This window comes from Sesamum indicum, linkage group LG9 (genome assembly GCF_026168435.1).
Source record: "Sesamum indicum cultivar Baizhima isolate 11 linkage group LG9, ASM2616843v1, whole genome shotgun sequence".
In the NCBI taxonomy this organism is placed as follows: domain Eukaryota; kingdom Viridiplantae; phylum Streptophyta; class Magnoliopsida; order Lamiales; family Pedaliaceae; genus Sesamum; species Sesamum indicum.
In genome coordinates this window covers 7,897,548-7,918,569 of record NC_142665.1, presented here as the reverse complement: position 1 = coordinate 7,918,569, position 21,022 = coordinate 7,897,548, and the positions used below count along the sequence as shown (strand labels likewise).

Sequence of the window (21,022 nt, the reverse complement as noted above, 5' to 3'; positions counted from 1 at the left end):
ATCAGCCCCAAATAAACCAACCACCAAGAGCAAGAGGGCCACACAAAGGAAGCACTATTTGCAGGACAACCACATGCATTTTCACTTATTTGTATTTTGAGCAACACCACCATATTTTAGTATTCTTCTCTTTTCTTTTTTCCTGTTTGATAATTATGACTATAAAATTGTACACCACATAATTCTAGCTTTATACATTTACTAAAGCAACCCATAACTTTTACTTGTCTAGCAAGTTACATAACCCCATTTACTCCTAAACAAAGTTCGTACTCATGTGAAATTTAATCGAATCAAATTAATTATATTTTGTATTATTAATTTTTTTTTACTATACATTAATCACACAATAAATATATTATATTTAATCATATAATTAATTTAAACCTAGCCAAACTCAATTTGAATTAAAATCTTTTCACATAAGGACATCTCATTTCTTTTCCCAAAATCTGGACTTTCACACAACTATACCTTATCATGATCATTCCATTAAGAAAAAATTAAAAGTTGCAATCTTGGTTTTGGATTATTTTTTTTAGTATAGGTGTTTTTGCTCTATGAATTTGTAGGTTGGTCAATAGGACATCACTTTTGATTTTAATTTAATTTTTATATTATATGGTCCGAATTTAATTTTCTTAAGAAATTAAAATATAATATTAGAGTAGTGGCAAATTGAAGAACAATAATTTCTGCTGCCATTTCATTTATGATAAATAATAATTAAATTTAAATGCCAATAATGCCCCTATCCTTCATCATAATTTACAGGAAAGCACAGCCATCGTCGTCTCGTCTCCGGCAAACCGCTAACAGAGGAATTCTACGAATTAACCCAACTTAACTACCCAAAACGCACATCATAAAATTTTTTTAAAAAAAAGAAAAAAGGAAAAAAAACCCTAGATCTTCGATTGATTTTGACGATATTGCTCGTCTTCAAACCTTAAGAAGTTTCGCAGCTCTGACCACGGGATTTTCCCTCGCAATCGCCTCCCTACCCGCCGCCTTGTAATCGTAGCTGCAGTCGTGCCGATCCGAGTATCTGTGCTCCGAACAGAACACGTCCCCACATCGGCACCGGAAACCCATAAGCCCGATCCGTTTCCTGCAACCCGAACCCGAACACCGGGTGACCTCCCTCGGTCTCTTCAGGCCCCCCCGCTTCTCAACCAGATCGGGCTTCACCGGAGAGCTGGCGGAGCTGTTTCTCTGGTCACAGGCGGTGGCCACCTTCGGATCTGAGGTATCTGGAGATCGTGCGGGGGGGAGCTGGGGAGGGGGCGGCGGAATCGCCTGCGAGGGGGTGCATCTGGGTAAGTTTTCGGGGACCTTGAGCTCGGTCTCTTCTTTCTCCCTCTTTTGAGCCATAATTCAATGTTTCTTGGCTTTGAACAACAGAAAAGAGCAAAGAAATGAAGAAAAAAGGGGAATGGGGGGGTTGGTTTAATGAATTGGGGATAAATATGGGGTGGGTATTATTTTAAGTAAAGGGTGTTGGGAGAAATAGAAATGAAGAATGTGGGGGTGGTTTGAACGCGTATGGGCATCAGGTACTGCAGGCAGCCGAGGAATGACGGAAACGCCCTTGGAACTTGCTTTTTTGGGTGTTTAGATCAGCCCTGACGTGGTTCTGCATGGGCCGGGTTCAAGATAAGGCCCCTCCCACTCCTTGAATTAGGATTCTCATTTCTCGGTTTTTTTCTTTAATTTTAAATCTTTTGTATATGATATGATGCAACTGATTGAAGACATAAATGTTTAAAGGAAATTATTTGTATTATTTAATGATAATAATTATAGGCAGTTGATGTGAAGATGTTTCAATTCTAGACGTACATTTTTTGTTTGTGGGATGTAACCAATCTTCATTTATTGGTTGAGTGGGAAACCCTACTTGTTTTGCATTTCATTCTGCCCCCTCTCATTTTAACTACAATAATTTCACACACTCAATTTTTTTCTAAGAATAATATTATCAATTATAAGTCGATATTAAGCTACAAAAATAAAAAAATACTTTTAATATAATATACATATATGCATTATATTGATGCAATGTGCAATATGATTGTGATGTAGCTTCCGACTAGATTGTATCATGTTTTGTGAAATATTTTATACTCTGATTATGTATTAGCTCTACTATTTTATTTTGAAAAGACATTTCGTTAAGAAGACGACGCATTGGGGCTTTTAAACAATTCAAGCAATTGGTCTTCATCTAATATGTAATGTTTATTTGTATTATCAACTTTCAAAATGAGAAATTTGAAATGAAAATATGACTTTGTTCCCGGAAATGAGGCTAAAAGATACCACTAATTCGAATAATACCCTATTATACAGACTTTTGAACCTCATAATTTTATTAATTTTGGCATATAAAATAAGACGATAAGATGATGATCTGAGTAGCCGTAAGTAGATAAATACTTTATATGATCCACAATATACGTAGCTGAATTCACACCAGCTATTGAGAGATATAATATTAGCATTATGAAGTGCTAAACAGGTGTCACCCTTCAACTAATTTACTTACAAATCAAGTGCTTAAAATAATTGCAACTTGGCTTGGTTTACGTCACGATCGGATCATACTTCGGATCTTTAACGGGTTCTGATCGGACCCCATAAATGGGTGAATCAGGGAGTTGGATCACAAGCCCAATAACGTAAAAGACAATGGCCCGTTTCATCAGAGAGAAGACCCATTTCCAATTCGCTGGCCCGACGCTAAAGGTGGACAGCAAGAAACGACGACGTGGCAACCATTAATTATCAGGGACGTATTTGGACCGGCATTACTCGCACAGACACAGCATACACCGCCATTTCCTTCGCATCTCAGTATTTCTGTGGGCAGCCGGCTGGTTTACGACCTCTCTCATCGGGGAACAAAGGTGTGTACGTGTTGAATGTTGATCTTTCTTTCCTGCATTTACTTTCTTTCTATTCTCTGTCAATTTGGACATTCTCTTACTCTGAGGTTATTGTTGTGACGTTCTTGAAATTTGATTTGGTCTGGGTTAGCTTTCTCCGGTTTAATTGTTTTTAAGACATGATCTTTATGCAGATTTTGTTGGGTGTGGGGGGTTTTGTTTGATACTTCATAATATAGATTGGGTTGGAAAAGAAGCTGTTTTCAAGCTTTGGTACCTTGTTTCTTGATGTGTCCAAAATTCTTTTTTAAGATTATCATGTATTTGGTTTCTGGTAACTATTAGCATATAGGAACCATTTGATTCTATATCCTATTTGTTCCAATTGTGCCCGAGATTAGCATCATTTGCATGTGCATTCATGAGTTTGATTATTTGTTCTTTGGAGCAAGATTTGATTTGTCTTAGGAATGGTAGGTCTGAATATCCTATCAGTGAGTTGGAGATTGTCCAGGCCCTGGCTTTCTTGTACCTCAAGCTGTAATTCTGCGTGTGTGTGTGTGTGTGGAATGAGGATATTATCCTTTCAAATGCCTATATTCAGAATTAATGTATTCCTGATTGGCCATATAGAAATTGTTGGCCTTTTCTTTGAAGTTGGATCCTGATGAATTGAGATAGTTTTAACCATTAATAGTTCTCCACTAGTGGGGCAACACTTTTGGGTTTTGATGGAGGAGGTTGAGTCTGGATGTTTTTAGTTTCATCCAATTATTCTTTATACTGTGTTCTTGAATACTAATCTGTAAGGTGCTTGAACAAGCTTTCAGGGAAATACAGAAAAATGAAGCTCGAACAGTTAAGTATCTTATATTTGACTGGCGACATTTCTTTTCCTGTAGCTGAAGAAACAGGATGGTTAGAGCATATTCTCAAGAACACACTTACAAGCACCCGTGGGAACGTGTTACTTCTGCATCTTGGCGCAAATTTGCCGACCCTGAGAACAAACGCACTCTTTCTCACATCCTTGAGGTTGATACTTTGAGCCACAGGCTTGAACCTAGCTCTGGGAAGCTGTACACTACTCGGGCTATAACAATTCACGCTCCCGGGCCGTGGTTTCTTCGTAAAATCATTGGTCAGGACATCTGCCACTGCGTGGAATCGACTGTTGTCGATGCAAAGTCTCGCTCGATGCAGCTTGCCACCCGTAATATCAGTCTCCAGAAGTTCGTTGAAGTGGAAGAGAAGATTAGGTATGAGCCCCACCCGGAGAATCCTAATGGATGGACAATATGCAGGCAGGAAACTAGTATACGGATAAAGCCCTTGTCAGCATTGGCATCGATGGCTGAGAAAATAGAGCAGAGATGCGTGGAGAAGTTTCAGCATAATAGTGCCAAAGGAAGAGAGGTTATGGAGAGGATCTGCAAGTATCTTGAAGCTGAATCCAGGGGATTTTCTGTTTAATTCTGATCTCTGTCAACATAGCCTTTCTTGATCTAGTTCTCACTTCTTGGTAGAACATTATACAACAGTTTTGACAGAAAAATGAACAGAATGGATGCCAGAGGTTGATGTTGTATTGCCTCATTCTAGACTTGGTATCATGTTGTGATAATACGGTGTCCCGACTAACATTGACGATGACAAACATGTATTGCAAGGTGGAATAAACCTGCGACATGTAATGTTGCAGGCATCTTGAATGCTCTCTTGGTATTAGTAACATGTTTAATCCATTTCGTCTCATTATTGTCCCTTCTATTTCCCTCATCATGGGGGATCAGGTGTCTTATCTATTTCTGGTTTCTCTCTTCATCTAACAGAAACAAACAGTAAAAAATATATCCAAGGCAGAACATACAGGTTCCTGTAATAACAAAAAGTAACATCCAAGAATTTGCAGAAGCAGATAGTATTATGAGACAAAATAAGCATAATATACAAGCTGACGGTCTTCGTGGATTGTCTTCACATTATCTAGGAACACATGCCCACTCAGACATGAAACGCTAAAGAAATGCGGTATGAAAAAGATGACACATACAAACCTAGTCACAATGTTTTCTTTTTCTTTCCACCAAACCCACCACATAAAAAGACTTATAAACTGGAGCCAACAAACAATTTCTGAAAGATACGATCATACTGAATTCTTCTCCTGCGGACTTCGCACCGTGCCTCGAAAGTACTACAGGGCACCTAAAACAAATGGCAGGCAACTTGGAGAATCAGACTCTTGGAAGTTGGAACGATCAGTAAGTGCCATCACTCAATACATAGCCTATCGTCTTCTCTAGATTTTATGAAGCTTTTCGGCTTTGATCACCGGGTTGGCTTTGGCTATAGCATCACGCCCAGCAGAACGGTAATCAAAGGGGCAATCATGTTTCTCAGAATATCGATGCGATCCACAGAAAAGATTACCACATCGGCATTTAAACCCAGCTAGGCCAACCCGTTTCTTGCAAGTGCCACATCTTTTAGGGCCCTCCTTCGTCTTAGGTTCAGCAGCTTCAGCAGATGTGGAAGCATTAACTGTTGGCACAGATATTGCCTTCTTTTCTGCCAAATCGGTTTGTGCATTTCCAGCTTCTGCAGCAGTAGATTCCTTCTCACTGCCACTTGATGATCCATTGACAATGTTCTCGATCGATGATGCAGCAAGCTTAGCTTGTTCTTGTTTCAACATCAGGTCCTTGTAACATTTGGAGCACATGTTCATGTTAGCAGCACTCCCAAAGAAGCCACAGTTGTTGACACACAAAACAGGGCCTTCTGGATGAGGTTGGCATCCCGTTTCGTCGTGTTCCATCCCGTAACTTCCGCTGCCCTGTAAAACACTAAAACATATGATACCATAATTTTCATGCATTCAGTCTCTTTACCTTTCTACACATAAGCAGGGAAGGCACAAGAATAGTTTCTACTTCCACAGATCATGGGAAAGAATATATTACTTCACCCCCCCTCAAAATTAAGCACAACAGCTACGAGTTACTTGTCACTGAGGAGATCTAAAGCAATAGTTTTCCATCATTGAAACCTTAGAGATCAGACAGAAAACCTAAAAGGACACTAAGGGATGTCGGAAGAATCAAGGGCCGTCTTCACACGCAGAAAACTCAAGAAGGCTACAAAAATCAATAATCACACAAATATCTTTAACAGCAACTCATGGTAGAAAAGATTGAAAAATTGAGTATTACAAACAAGCTAATCAAGTAAAAGTGATATTATATTGTTCACATGACAGCAAGCTGTATTCCCTCAGCCCACCTCCAACTCTTGAGTTTTTGAAAATATTCATTTACCCGCAGAAAGACAAGAGCATAAAACCTCATAAAACATCTGTTCCTGCTGCTATTACTGACAACCTTAATCATATACTAAGTGAAATTACAAAGATTTATTCTTTACCAAAAATATGTCAGAAAACGCAATTTTTAGGTACCTTCTCAAGAAATAACGTCAAGTTCACAAATCATCAAAACCCAAAAAGGAACCCACCCCCCAAACCAAGAAAAGGGAAAAGCCAACTCCACCACATACATTTTAAGAGAAAGAAGAATAAAAAAACTGAAAATTTCTGAATCAAAGAAAACGAAAAGCTCAATATAAAATAGAAAAAATCAAAAGAAACAACAGAAACCTTCATCAGGCAAATTGACATACAATACTATCAAAATTTCAAAAACCCATATATCAAATAACCCACAAAAGACAGATCCAATATTCAGAATACACCAGCAACATTTCATATATCATATACAAAACGATCGCAGAGAAAAACACAGACACACACACACACCCCTAAAGAAAAGGGGGAAAGCAGGAAAACAACAAGGAACTGACCGTGGAACTTGCAAGATCAGAAAAAAAGAGAGTGTTTCTCGTGTCTTTCACCAAACGCCTATCGATTGATCAAAGAAGGATGAATTTTATTTTTCTTGGTGTCTGGTTTTTCTGAAATCTCTCTCTCTCTCTCTCTCTAAATTCGATTAGTAGAGAGAAAAAGAAGAGTTGTTGAAGAATGAATTCTGTATAACTCTTCTTCTCCCAACGAAACCTTTTCTTCTGATTAGGTGAAGTGTGGACGATTCTTATTTGTTGAGATTTTGATTCACGTTTTCTTGTTCCTTGCTTTCCCGTTTTACCCTTGGGGAGAAGATCAATGACGATTCACCCATTCGCTGTATTCTTTCTTGCATTCACTTACGTTTTTGACCAAATCAATGGCAATTTGGGCAATTCCATAAATCAGTTGTGTTTGTGGCTTGGAATTCAAGCAAATACAACTTGTCATCTTATATTAACAAATTATTGTTACCATATATAATAAAGGCTCATCATTTGCCCAACTCCATTTTTTATTTTACCAATATTTCATTTCACACTTACACCAAACCTCTATAAAATCTTTTTTTAAATAAAATTACTGCTATCATTTTTATATTCGTAACATGTATATATAAATGCAACATATATTATAATAAAATATCAATCCGTAATAGAATTAAAGTTTTTATTTAAATTTATTTTTTATTTTATTTGTACAAAAATTATATAGTTTGTTTGCCTTAAAGAAAAATATACATATAATGCATATATATTAAAAATATAATAAAACTTAGAATAAAAAATTCAAATATGATTGTCCTATTAAATTTTTGGTGAAAATATATTTACATGAGCATCAAGTTTCTAAAAACTGTAAAATAATATTTTGAAAAGATAATTCTTCACAAATGTTAATTATTCCAAAGTTCATTTAAAGTTAACAATCACACACACCAACCTTATGTTTGGATTTGTATTTTGTTTTGGATTTTGGAGACAGAGAGATAAAAATAGAGATAAGTAAGTGTATGTTGAAAATAGATGGTATGTTTGAATTTGTGATTTGAGGTAATTTAAAATATTTTAAAATAAGTGGTGTATGTTTGATATTGAGATTTGTGAGACAAAAATTTCTATTCATTGTCAAATCATATCTTTTTTATATATATTTTTATATATGAATATGTATATATATAAATATTGTAATTTTTTTAAGACAAAAATCACTATTTGTTGTCAAATCACGTCTCTTTTATATTATTAAATGTATATATATCTATATTATATTGAAACTTGAAAAATAAAAAAATATACAGATAAGGTATAAAAAATATACATTTCTTTTTTTTTTTTTCTCATTCATAATGAGTTTGTATAAATTCTAATGTTATTTAAATTTGCTATAGAATAAAATAATTGAAGGGTTTCAATTCAGAATGTTACCACAATACAGAGTATACGTTTTGAATCAAACATTGTTTATCGAAATTTTTATAAATTATCCACTAACATAATACTTATACTAGCATAAAAAATCGTGCTCACAATTATCTAATTAAAATTGGCTTTTCTTATCAATTGAACCAACAAATATTGGTTCACATAGAACTATGAAATATGTCACTTGATTGCATAAAACAATTAACTCCAACTCCATGCCATTTTCCTTGATAGGTATTTTTGTATTATTGGGTATTGTGACACGTTGTTTTTGTGTACATATAATAAATAATATATTAATTGGGCAGTTATTAAATAATAAAAAATTTAAAAATTTGAATAAATTAATTATCTTGTTAGTTGAAAAACATATTGAATCACAAATAATCGTTGGATCACTGTATCGTATGCAAATCTTAAAATTACAGATAATAGTTGATCTATCTTTAAATTTTATTTAATTATAATAAATATATAATGATCAAAGCAAACGTCTCATTCAATTGTAACGATGAATTTGAATGATTTATCAATTTAATAGAACAAAATTATATAGCTCCTTCTTATGGGATTAAATTAAAAGTGGATAATATCCCGACACGAAATTAGTTGGGCTAAGCCTTCTTTTATTTTAAGACGTCTTTTCATAACAAAATTGTTAAATTTGTACAAAATTAAAATGAAATTAATTGGATTTGAAAGAATCTAATTTGAATTTAGAAATTTTCAATTAAGGCCATAATTAAATGGCATAAAATGTTGGATGTAAATATTTCACCTAACAAATAAAGAAGAAGCGAAATCCGGGTGGGGGCCATGTTTGGCTTTGCTGCTAAAAAAAGGGAAAAAGAAAGGACAAATTTCCAAAGTTAATTAGACTCTGACAATTGCAACGTCCTTCTATTCCTTTCAGGTGGGGGCCCCACACCCCCCCAACGTTAAGATATTCGACCGTTAGTGCAAATTAACCTAAAATAAAAACCAAAATCAGCACTCTAATCCAACCGCCAAAGGCTATAAATACAATGCCTTCTTTTACCCTTTCATCCACCGCTTTGCTTCATTCTCCTCTCCGTAGAACCAATCACACTTACACTTCTCTCTCTGCGCAATTTGTTCAATTACTTTCGAATGGCTCAAACCGGAGTTTCTAGAGCTGCATTCTTCGCCGCCATCTTTGTGGTGCTCTGTCTCATTTCCACCGCCGTCAGGGCGCAGGACAGCACCTTTGCGCCGGCTCCGGCGCCAGGGCCTGACGCCGGTGCAGGGGTTTCAGTCAGCTGCTCCGGTGCCGTCATTTGCTTCACGGTGCTCCTCTCATTTGCCGCCTTCTTCCGGCAGTAGATGTTCATATTCATATACCTATTGTTATATACGGAGAGTTGAGAGTATGAGATTGAAAACATATTTATTAAATTCATAATAAAATTATTTGAGTGGTGTGGGGTGCTATTGGATTGGTTCTTTTAGTAGTGCTTTTTATGTTTTTTACCCTAATTTTTGGTTAGGGTTGCACTTGTGGACAATGTTTTCTCCGGCTGTGGGGATGAATCATGATAAATAAAATTTAATTTGCTCTTTCTAATTTTTACGGAGAGGTATGCGGATTTAGTTTTATCGTCTCTTGTGCTTAAATTTCTCGGTGTGGTATGGTTAATTATTGGTAGGTGAAATTATAATTTTAGTTTTATATGAGTGAGAATTAACATTTTTAATCTTTTATTTATCAATCTACATTATTACTATAAGAAAATAAATTCTCAATTGAATTTTATGGCATTCATAATTTTATTATTAATATTGTTATGTTTGTTATGTAATTTGTTATTCTCTTAAATTAAGTATATTGTACATTCACATCAAATTAAATATATGTCATTGCAGACTTATCTACTCACTATTCTCCGCATGGACAGATTTGGCACTCATTGTACCTATTTTTTATTTAAATTATTATAATATTTATGATCTTAATTGACATTAAATATGGTAAGTTATGATAGAATTTTAAAAAACATTAAGACCGACTTTCTATGATTTTTTTTGGTAGTTAATCAATAGTCGATAAATTGTAATTCACATTACTTGTTATTAGAATTTTGAAATTCTTGACTTTTAAATATTCACAAAGTACACAATTTTTTAAATTTTAAACGAAAAGTCTGCGAAATTCGTCCAACTTCCAAACGAATGTCCGAGAAATGTTATATCGTCTCGTGGGTATGTCAAAGGTGGAGGGTGTTGCATGGTTGAAACTCCGTTAAACCCTTCTAGATTCTCCCCACGCCTCTCTTTCCTCCAATGGCCTCTACATTCTCCTTGTCCTATATTCGCCGCCGCCTCCTCCTCCGCCATCACTTCAACACCGCTAGCGCCACCCTAATTGTACCCAAGCTTCACCCTTTTACCCAGCCCCACTTAAATTCTTACCGATCTCCCATCTTTAACCACCCCCAACACCCCTTTCTCCGTTTCCTTTCGACCCGGTCCATCCGACCGACCCGACCTAACAAGCCCGACATTGGGGCTCGAGCCCGGCAGCTCCAGACCCGCCGCCTTTGGACCTACGCCCTAACCTTCAGCTGCATCGCCGGATTCATAATCATAGTCCTTAACCAATTCCAAGATCAATTAGTGTTCTATATCACCCCCACGGATGCCCTAGAGAAGTACTACTCCAATCCTACAAAATCCAAGTTCCGCCTCGGTGGCCTCGTCCTTGAGAACAGCGTTGCCCAAATTCCTTCTTCCCCGGAAATTCAGTTCGTGATCACCGACTTGATCACGGATATTTTGGTCAAGTACGAGGGCAGTTTGCCCGATCTCTTCCGCGAGGGGCATTCCGTGGTCGTTGAGGGGTTCATTAAGCCGGTGGATGAGGAAATTCGGAAGAATGAGGAGGTCATGTTGAGGAATAGTAGTAAATTGGGGATTTCTGAGAAGGCGAGGAATTTGGACTGCTATTTTGCTGCAACGGAGGTCTTGGCGAAGCATGATGAGAAGTATATGCCTGCTGAGGTTGCCACTGCAATCGAGAAAAACAAGAAGTTGATTGAAGAGAAGGAGAAGAAGGGGGAGGAAGCATTGATCAACGCTACTTCCAGCGATAGTGCCAGGCCGGTGAAGGTGTGATTTTGTATGTTTCCAAATCCTTTTTCTTGGGTTTGAATCAGATCAGTAATCAGTATGATTCTTATACTCATGAAGAATTTGATTTTTATAACAATTGTTATAACTTATCAGTGCAAATGAGGGGTGGATGATGAGAGGGAGACTGGTTTAGGCGATTTTGTTGTTGTTGTTGTGAGATATTGAATGACGGGTTCTAATTGAAAAATTGTTGTAACAGTGCCCCGGGAATGAATGGGGTTTCTTGGATTACTGGTTTTAAGAGAAGTAATAATAAATTGCAGTTATGTTTGTTGTCCCTTATAGAACTGTGCGATCTCTACTTGCTTTAATTATCATGTGTCATTCTTTTGCTTCATTATGTTGAATTGGAGAAGTGGTCTCTGTTTGTTTCATGACCTTTTGATTCTTGTGGCGAGTTCAATTTATGGAAGTACAAAGTAATATTTGTGTTATGAAATTCCCAAATAAGTCTTCATATGCTTGAGTGGTTGATTAAATAGTTATGTAAACAGCAGTGGATGATATTTACATGGAGGAACAGAGTTTATGTATTGGCTAACAAGAAACAGTAGAAGTTATCTTATTAGAATCTTTCAAAATCTACAAGTACTTAAAAGATCTAAACTATGATATTAAGATTTATAGGTAACCGAAAAGCAGTGTAAGTTTTTCTGTCACCATTAGGTAGAATTAGCACCACGACTTATATATCCGTACCTCACATCAATTTGCTCCACCATAAGCCAGATTTTTGAAATACTTAAACATGCTGATCTGCTGCTCCTAATCCCATTGTCTTCCTCACAGTAGTGATCGAGGCTCTAGTACACAACCATTACCATCACCCACAACCCACCACAGCCCAAGTACTTTACAGCAGATTCTGGATATCTTAATTGCCCAAAGTTCATAGAACACCACCACAAAAAACCAACCCAGGGTCCCAGAACTAAATGATCTTTGGGTTTCAAATAAAAAATGTCGGGGAAGAGAATGAAGAGAAACAAAGAGCAAATACCAGTTCTGCTAGGGAAATTTCAAAATTGGAGCTATGCAATGATGAAATCAGATATGACTAACTCCTATCTGGAAAAGATGTGTATATTATCTTAGTATTAATTTCAACTGATATTCAGATAGCTGGCATTGAGATACTATATGTTATTTAGTGCCAAGTAGCTTATGAAATTGGTTCATTGATCTGATTCAGTATGAAAATTCTGATGAATATGGTAGTATACATGGATGGCTTTGTAGTTATACAGTATCATTTGTGGTGGTGCAGTGTTGTTATAATAATATAATTATACACTTGATGTTTATTTATAAGGTTTTGATTCTAAAATATGATGAAATGAAGGGATTAAGAATACTTATTTCATTGTCACTCTAGACCTTGAAAATGACTCTGATTAAGTGAGTGCAGAAGGAAAAGAAATCCTTCCACAAGACCTCAGAAGGTTGGAACCCAATTCTTATGAATTAGGTTGTTCAGTTGAGTTATGTCTGGTTTGAGCTTATGTTGTAGCAATTAGCCCTCTGCAATTTCTTGGGGACCAGAAAAATGACCCTGGACTGTTCTGTCTTATCTTCGATAGCAAACTCATTCATTGGCCAGAATACTATCAAAATGCTGCCGTGCTACCCTGTCTTGGGTTATTGAACCCTTTGTTCATCAATCTAAAAACAGCAGTCTTTCACCTTTGTTCCTGTTGAAATATCTGCTGGTCTGCTGTACATGGTTTACTGCTGTTGCTGCAGCTGCTGTACAGAGGAAGAAGGAGAAGGCTTTGAAGATCGTATTTTGGTTTTAACGTTTTTCCTTTTGCCTTAAAATACGGTTTCTCTTAGCCGTTGCTCTTAATCGCTTTTTCCTTTCTTTAGCAACTTTATTAGTCAAGCACGATTTATTAAGAGTTGGTTACTTCTGCTGTGTATAAAAGAAGACGGGTGTCTTCTTCTTCATTGCAACCAAAAACTATCAGTACTCAAGAAATACAATCAGTGATTCTTGCTTTCAATTTCCTTCTTTCCCTTCGTTTAAATACTGCGAACAATTGCTTGTTCTCTATGTTTCCGCTGTGCGAAAATTCACATGGTATCAGAGCCATCAACTGATGGTCTCTGATATCTTCTTGCTGAAATAAAATCACATCATCAACCTTCTTGAAACCAAGAATCTAGTAAACCTTCAAGAATGGCGGAAGATCCGGAAATCTTGAAACTTCAACCAGGTGACAACCCAGGGATCAGTCTGGTGACAAATTTGTTCGATGGAACAAATTTCCTTTCGTGGAGCCGGTCCGTAAAATTGGGCCTGACAGCCAAAATGAAGCTTCCCTTTATTAATGGAGAATTGCAAAAACCAGAAAAGAATGCCAAGGAATTCGAGCAGTGGATAAGAACAGATTCCATGGTAGCTTCATGGATTCTGAACTCTATCAAAAGAGAAATTTCAGAGTGTTTCATGTACACAACCAGTTCGAGGGCACTATGGAAGGAACTGGAAAACAGATTTGGCCAAAGCAATGGGCCAATGGAATATCAACTCAAGAAAGAATTGGGCGCTACTACTCAAGGGACGATGTCCTTATCAGCGTACTTCAACAAGCTCATGAAGCTGTGGGACGAACTGGCTTGCATCACCCCCATACCAACCTGCACTTGTGGAAGTTGCACCCGCGGAGCCTTAAAAGAAGCTGCCAACACAAAAGAAAATGATCAGCTCATTCAATTCCTTATGGGATTGAATGAGGCGTATGATAATGTGAGAAGCCAGATATTGGTTATGGAACCACGGCCGGATCTTAACAAGGCTTATTCAATGGTCTTGAATGTTGAAAAACAGAGAGAGGTCAATTTCGGACAGACACAGACAACTCCAAACATGGCAATGCAAGCTTTCAAGAAGCAAGAAACTCCAAGAAACCTTTGGAAGAAGAGACCCACAGTAGACAAAAGATCTTTAGTTTGCAAGCATTGTGGGAAGATCGGCCATTTGAGGGAAGGATGCTTTGAAATCCATGGCTATCCGGATTGGTACAAACCACTGCAAGAACAAAAGAAGAACAATCTCAACATTCAAAATAGATCAGCTGTCGCCATGAATACAGAGACTGAAAGGGCCAACAATACCGTTGATGGGAAGGCAATGTCCAATCTGATAAGAACTGAGTTCCACAGGCTCTTTGAAGAACTGAGGTCTCAAAACACCGGAGCAGCGCAACCAGATAAGTATGAGTTTTCAGGTAAAACCTTTGAGCATAAATCTTTAAATTCCAGAAAATCTGATGTGTGGATTGTTGATAGTGGGGCAACAGCCCACATGTGCAATGATCACTCCTTATTTGATACTACAGAAAATTATGCTCAAGACACCTATATACATTTGGCTGATGGCAGTAAACATCTGATTAAATACTCTGGAAATGTTAAACTCAATGATAAACTGTCTTTGAGAAACACTCTACATGTTCCTGACTTAAAGTTTAATCTGTTATCTGTCAGCAAACTATGTAGTTGTTCCTCTATTAGACTCAAGTTCTCTAAATCCTTCTGTATTTTGCAGGACCTTGTGAGCATACTATAACTGATATTAAAATGAAATTGCATAATCTGTTCACTATCAAGAATCTGGGAAAGGCCAGATTTTTCCTTGGTTTAGAAATTGGCAGGTCTGATGAGGGAATGATCATCACTCAAGGCAAGTATATCAAAGACATCTTAGCTGATACAGGCCTCACTCAAAGCAAGGCCACAAACACTCCTCTTCCAGCCGGTTTGCAGCTCAAAGCTGCTGCAGGAAAGCAATTGAACAACCCTGAATCCTATAGAAGGCTGCTAGGTAGACTGTTGTATCTTGGCTTTACAAGGCCAGACATTTGCTATGCCACCCAGCAGCTCAGTCAATTCATGCAATTCCCTTGTCAAGAACATTTAGATGCTGCACTACACTTGGTGAAATACCTAAAGGGAACTATGAACAGAGGCTTGCACTTCAACTCTAACAACAACTTCAGCCTTGAAGCATATTGTGATGCAGACTGGGGAACTTGCAAAGAAACAAGAAGATCTTTAACCGGTTATTGCATATTCTTGGGAGGAAGCTTGATATCATGGAAAACTAAGAAACAAACTACTGTTTCAAGGTCTACTGCAGAAGCTGAATACCGAAGTATGGGCACAACCACATGTGAGCTTATATGGATTCATAGTTTACTTAAGGAACTAAAGATCAATGTTCAGACTCCTATCCCACTTTACTGTGATAATCAGGCAGCCCTATACATAACTGCTAATCCGGTATTCCATGAAAGAACTAAGCACATAGAAATTGACTGTCATCTGGTCAGGGACAAATATAAAGAAGGGCTGATCCTTCCTAAGCATATCTGTTCTAAGGAGCAACCAACGGATCTTTTTACAAAGATCTTAACAGGTACCAAATTCATGCATCTGATATCCAAGTTGAACCTGGTAAACATTTTGGGAGGTTCAACTTGAGGAGGGAGTGTTGAAATATCTGCTGGTCTGCTGTACATGGTTTACTGCTGTTGCTGCAGCTGCTGTACAGAGGAAGAAGGAGAAGGCTTTGAAGATCGTATTTTGGTTTTAACGTTTTTCCTTTTGCCTTAAAATACGGTTTCTCTTAGCCGTTGCTCTTAATCGCTTTTTCCTTTCTTTAGCAACTTTATTAGTCAAGCACGATTTATTAAGAGTTGGTTACTTCTGCTGTGTATAAAAGAAGACGGGTGTCTTCTTCTTCATTGCAACCAAAAACTATCAGTACTCAAGAAATACAATCAGTGATTCTTGCTTTCAATTTCCTTCTTTCCCTTCGTTTAAATACTGCGAACAATTGCTTGTTCTCTATGTTTCCGCTGTGCGAAAATTCACAGTTCCCAAGGCAAGAATTCAGCTCAATCAAAATCAAAGACCTAATCGAAGTTGTTGAATAGAGATATGGGATTCCAGATAATTTTCCAATTGTTTTCTAATGCGTGTCCCGACCATTCAATAGAGTAAAAACATCATAATGTGATAAAAGATCGATTAGAATTTTCTTTTATTCCAATCAAGAATTTGCTGGGACCTTTAGGAACAACCGGCTCAACCACGTAGGCATGCCTACTAGTTAATAACTCGCAATCAGATTATTATTATGATAAATATACTTGCATCCTTGCACCTTGAATGTCCAAATCATGTCGTCCGCGCATTATGACGACACCCAACCAACATGCATATACAATATTAGCCACGATTATGTTGGTATTTAATTTAATGATTCTATTTGGAGTCTTAAATCATCGTCAACTATAAATTTATTTGCCTTCCGTTAAATTAAACCAGACTGATTGTTCTGAGCTCGTACACATTGCAGCAGTTATTTCATTATTGTCTGCAAGATAACGTTATAAATGCGCGTACGTAATCATTGTGTTCGTGGACTTGCAAGAAGAGATAAGTTTTTTCCACTTCGTATGAAACGTGCCTCCAGTACTCCATCAATTATTGTTTATGATGCATGGATAGGGATATGACGACGCATACTAATATGGAGATACAAAAGATAAAAAAGAAAAAATTAGAATATGATATGATATTGACACGACTATATATAATATATATATATATTTATTATAATTTATCATAAAATTGAAGTATGCAAGACGAGAAGTATCAAGATAAAGTATAAAGTAACTTCATCTTAAAATTTTTAGTTTGATTGGAATGAATTAATTCTTTGTTTTACTGAAAACTTGTTTTTTTTTCTTAATAAACATCCTAATTCTTTTTGAAATTATAAAAGAAAAACCCGTAAACGAGTCCATGTTGGACATCTTAACAGGCGCATAAATGATGGACGGTCCAATACCATATCTTTTTTTTATTTTTTTATTTTCAAACACCCGAATGCCATATTCGATATCTCGAGCAATTTTTTAAAATGCCCGGCCATTATAGATTATTATTATTTCCCAAGTCCTTTACATTGAATAACTTATCCAAATGTGGAAATCACAATAATCAGACACAAGGATGGATTTTTCCTTTAAGTTCATTCGGCATCTGAGCAAACGCATTACAATTTATTCTGACCACAAATAGAAGAGAGAAAATACAAATACCGATACGAACTACACTACATTCAGAGGGCGAGGCCAGTCACTTGGCCAACAACTTTATTACTCAAAAGTTGAACATTTTTTAGCATAAAAACACGACTTGCTATTTCATTCTTTGACATAAATGACGGGATCAAGCGTTGTAGGAGCAGTAGTGGGATCATGGACAATGGCATTGAGAGCGTCATCACTACCTCCCAAATAAGATTTGAGGACTGCAACCACAATACCTCCGATGCTCTTCCTCATAAGATCCTTGGGCCCCTTACCACTCTTGCACACATAACTCATCATATTTGCGTACCAATCATCCAGCATGTCGCAATGACCATAATCCTTGGCAAGAAAGTAGCATACTGGTGGTTTGCTCTCATTAAAGAACTCCGAGTGGTTAACGCCGTCCGGGGCACAAGGAGGCCGCAAGATGCCTACTGATTGGTTGCCATATCCGGTGCCAATCACGGCCACAGGGATCGACATGTTGAAGCATCGAGGGATGTATTCAAGGATCTGGGGTGGGGGGCGATCCGACGGGGAAGAGCCAGCCACCGGGTCTACTCCTATTACTGCCTTGAATTTGGAGGGTTGAGAGACGTCGACGTCGATGACGACGTCCCTTATTGACTGTGCTTTTTTTTTGCGGGATTTTTGTTCTGTTCTCCCCAGTGCCAAGGCAAAAGCAGTCTTGCCACCTCTACTGTGGCCTGCAAGAGCAAGATTGTCGATGTCGGGATTGACCTTTTCAGGAAGCACAAGAGGGAGGCCTGTGGTTAGCCACTCTGTCACTTGGGCTGCTCTCCTCACTTCCTCAGCCATGGAAATGGGTATGAATCCATAGAACTAATCAAGAAAACAACACGTTTGTGATGTGTTAGTTATATGCAAGAAAAACAAATATATTATTAAGGTCGTATCAAGACCTCTCCACATAAGATTTATGTTTTTCAGATAAGTTTTGAATTTGTTTTATTAGTACTAGTCTTTACGATCGAGACCCGTACATCCTAAACCCTAATATGTATAAATTCATTGGGACCATTGATTCATTTTGGCGTTTGTGATTTATATGAAATCGTACCGACAATGATTTGTTACAATTGAGAGAATCCAAACTTATTTTATTCTTTAAGGATAACAGCCACATAATTATTTCACTTTAATAGACCTTATATTTTTGATATAACAAATAGTAAATCTATGTATAAAGATTGGAATGGAGAGTGTGAGTTTCTTTTTAGAGGTGATGTTTTGAACTACTTGTTCCATGTCGGACCCAGATGGGAGACTTAAGCGTCTTATAAACCTCAAAGTTCACCTAACTAAATATGGGATTTCGGCCAAAACAAACAATACCACTTCAAGGTCTTGGTATCATTATATGTAAGAGCATGCCATTTTATATGTCCGTAATTGGTTAGAATAAGTCCTTGCGTTCCATCGACTCAAGATCTCGGGTGTGTAATATTATCCATATGGGTAAAGGTCAGATATTTGAACAATATAAGTGCAAAAACTCCTATATTTTTAGCGAGACGTCTTTCTAACATAAAATATAAGTACATGTGTGTTTTACCTGAGGAGCAACAACTATGTAGCCATGGGAAGCAATGTGGCCGAGGAGGTTGGAGTACCAATTGTTACCAAACAGAAAACCATGGCAGAAGAGCAGCAGAGGGTATGTGCCCTTCTCGAGAGGAGCAACAATGAACAGTTCCGTAGGTGGTCTCGAGGCATCTGAAGTTTTCACAGTTATCGTCGTCACCACAAATTTTCCTGTCTCGAAAACATCATCATCGGATGATGCACTCACAACAATCTTGGCTTCCAACACTGCCATTTAATTTTCTTCTTGTGCATGTCATGTGTTGCATCCCTCCTCCTTTTATAGAACTCTCGGCCAGAAGGAAAAACACACACACACACACACACACACATTTTGTAAGTGATAAATCAATGAAATGACTCGTGTGGATACAAATCACGCTATGATAATTTTCCTTCGTTTTTATATATGTCCTACTCCTGCATTTAATGTATTTTTCCTTTCTCGGCCAATAAAATTTTGGGGAATAAATTTTTTTTTAATCAAATCAAGTTCGACGAGTCAAACTAATCACAGAGCAAACTGTGTAATACATATACTATGTGGTCAATTATCTTCAAAAACTATACACCAATTATACAATAAATGAATTACACTTATTATATAATTGATCATTTAAAACACAACCTGCATTAAAATTTTTATAGATACATGTTTTTATTTTTTTCTCTTTCACGATGCCATTAGGGGTATGTATGGAAGAGATGATGACGCAAGTATTTAGTAGTCAACTGATTTCTTCAAGAAACAATCCCATTGCCACCTAACCGCTCAAATCGGATGCTTTCATTTTGCAGCAACAGCTACCACTCATCGGTAAGGGTCCCTATGACGAGCCCCAACTGTTCAGTCACCTTGGGATGGATGTATATTTATTAGACACTGTGGCGCACCGTATTGGTGTGCATAATTTTACTAATATTTTTATTTTATTAAAATTTATAATTTATTTTTATATATTAAAATTTATCGTGGTCTTATAATTTCACATGCAAAAATTATCTAATTACTTTTTATAATGCATTGGTTACAATACATATTTTACTTGAATTAAATTAAAAATTGAAACTTTACCGATGACTATATCTACATGCAACACAATTACATAAACAATAATATATTATTTTTATTTTAATTAGTAATAAAATTGGATAAAAGGGAGTAACTTTAATTTATGAGGCATGGGATTAATTTTCTAAAAGAATTTGATTGAGTAGTTAATTCAAGATGAGTTGAAAAGTTAATCGGATTCGATCAATTGAGGGTATATTTAGTATTATAATAATTTGATGTAGTGGTATCATAACTGTTACTTTGAGTTTATAACTCGTTTTTTCTTGTATAATAGTATATATACATCGGGAAAAATGCAAGTAACCCCTTATGATGTCGTAAATAAGCAAATTACCCCCTTATGAAATATTGATTTTTGATATAATAAGTACATCAATTAATTTTTTAAGGAAAAATTCTTGCATCTGATTGGTCACTTTTTCTGTATTGTATATCAAATTACACGGTAAGTGTATTGTACTTGCTATATAATTGGTTTAGGTTCAATTAAGTCCAGTTCAAACCAGAATTTCCCTATTTTATGTGATCCCTGATTATTATTATTTACAAAAATGTAACTTATTAGTAATAATAATTAGAAAAAGCACCCACCAATGGTTCATCAAACCATTACATTGGATAACACCCAGTAGCCTTCACCAAAATACATTTATAGTGGAAGGTGGGTTTTGTGCTGTATTTTAATTTTTCTTTTTTGGGGTATATTTATAAGATACAATTTGATTTTCAGCTAATAGTACATAATACAGGAGATATTATATAATTTACCCTTTTAATTATTTTGACTATAAGTCAATAACATTTGAAATTCAGAATTTTTTATTTTTAAATAAAAGCGATAAATCATTATATAAAGATTTCAATCGAAAGAATAATGAATTTAGATAAACTTACAAAACGCAACAAAGAAA

At 36.5% G+C, this 21,022-nt stretch overlaps 4 protein-coding genes and 1 pseudogene across 8 annotated transcripts; 2 read left to right on the top strand and 3 right to left on the bottom strand.

The window, feature by feature from the left end:
* Positions 1-678: 678 nt before the first annotated feature.
* On the bottom strand, positions 679-1,499 carry LOC105171072 (zinc finger A20 and AN1 domain-containing stress-associated protein 5 pseudogene; annotated as a pseudogene).
* Positions 1,500-2,753: 1,254 nt separating this feature from the next.
* On the top strand, positions 2,754-4,643 carry LOC105171070 (uncharacterized). Of its 4 annotated transcripts, none has more exons than XM_011092079.3 (2): positions 2,754-2,909; positions 3,791-4,643. In XM_011092079.3, exon 2 carries the CDS (start codon positions 3,804-3,806, stop codon positions 4,359-4,361), a length of 558 nt encoding a protein of 185 aa, XP_011090381.1. In that variant the 5' UTR covers positions 2,754-2,909; positions 3,791-3,803; the 3' UTR covers positions 4,362-4,643. The 4 variants fall into 4 exon arrangements, with proteins under 4 accessions (XP_011090381.1, XP_011090380.1, XP_088741238.1 ...); XM_011092078.3 differs by having other exon boundaries at positions 2,797-2,909; positions 3,719-4,643; XM_088885112.1 differs by having other exon boundaries at positions 2,909-2,995.
* Positions 4,644-4,793: 150 nt separating this feature from the next.
* Positions 4,794-6,985, bottom strand: LOC105171069 (zinc finger A20 and AN1 domain-containing stress-associated protein 4-like). 2 transcript variants are annotated; one of them, XM_088885114.1, is made up of 2 exons: positions 6,750-6,985; positions 4,794-5,737 (listed from the first exon to the last, which is right to left on the bottom strand). In XM_088885114.1, the coding sequence occupies exon 2, from the start codon at positions 5,707-5,709 to the stop codon at positions 5,191-5,193; it is 519 nt and encodes a 172-aa protein (XP_088741240.1). In that variant the 5' UTR covers positions 5,710-5,737; positions 6,750-6,985; the 3' UTR covers positions 4,794-5,190. The 2 variants fall into 2 exon arrangements, with proteins under 2 accessions (XP_088741240.1, XP_088741239.1); XM_088885113.1 differs by having other exon boundaries at positions 4,794-5,727; positions 6,750-6,983.
* A 3,360-nt stretch (positions 6,986-10,345) lies between these two features.
* LOC105171068 (cytochrome c-type biogenesis protein CcmE homolog, mitochondrial) lies at positions 10,346-11,611 on the top strand. Its single transcript, XM_011092075.3, has one exon. It carries the CDS (start codon positions 10,476-10,478, stop codon positions 11,304-11,306), a length of 831 nt encoding a protein of 276 aa, XP_011090377.1. The 5' UTR covers positions 10,346-10,475; the 3' UTR covers positions 11,307-11,611.
* A 5,722-nt stretch (positions 11,612-17,333) lies between these two features.
* LOC105171067 (chlorophyllase-1) lies at positions 17,334-19,307 on the bottom strand. The gene is made up of 2 exons (XM_011092074.3): positions 19,008-19,307; positions 17,334-18,274 (listed from the first exon to the last, which is right to left on the bottom strand). Exons 1-2 carry the CDS (start codon positions 19,269-19,271, stop codon positions 17,543-17,545), a joined length of 996 nt encoding a protein of 331 aa, XP_011090376.1. The 5' UTR covers positions 19,272-19,307; the 3' UTR covers positions 17,334-17,542.
* Positions 19,308-21,022: the final 1,715 nt, after the last annotated feature.

Excerpts from the sequence above, each read along its gene's own strand:
- LOC105171068 (XM_011092075.3), top strand. The coding sequence starts at position 10,476 with ATGGCCTCTACATTCTCCTTGTCCTATATTCGCCGCCGCCTCCTCCTC.
- LOC105171067 (XM_011092074.3), bottom strand. The coding sequence starts at position 19,271 with ATGGCAGTGTTGGAAGCCAAGATTGTTGTGAGTGCATCATCCGATGAT. Across the intron at positions 18,275-19,007 it reads ACATAGTTGTTGCTCCTCAG|TTCTATGGATTCATACCCAT; the intron begins GTAAAACACACA and ends TTTCTTGATTAG.
- LOC105171069 (XM_088885114.1), bottom strand. The coding sequence starts at position 5,709 with ATGGAACACGACGAAACGGGATGCCAACCTCATCCAGAAGGCCCTGTT.
- LOC105171070 (XM_011092079.3), top strand. The coding sequence starts at position 3,804 with ATGGTTAGAGCATATTCTCAAGAACACACTTACAAGCACCCGTGGGAA.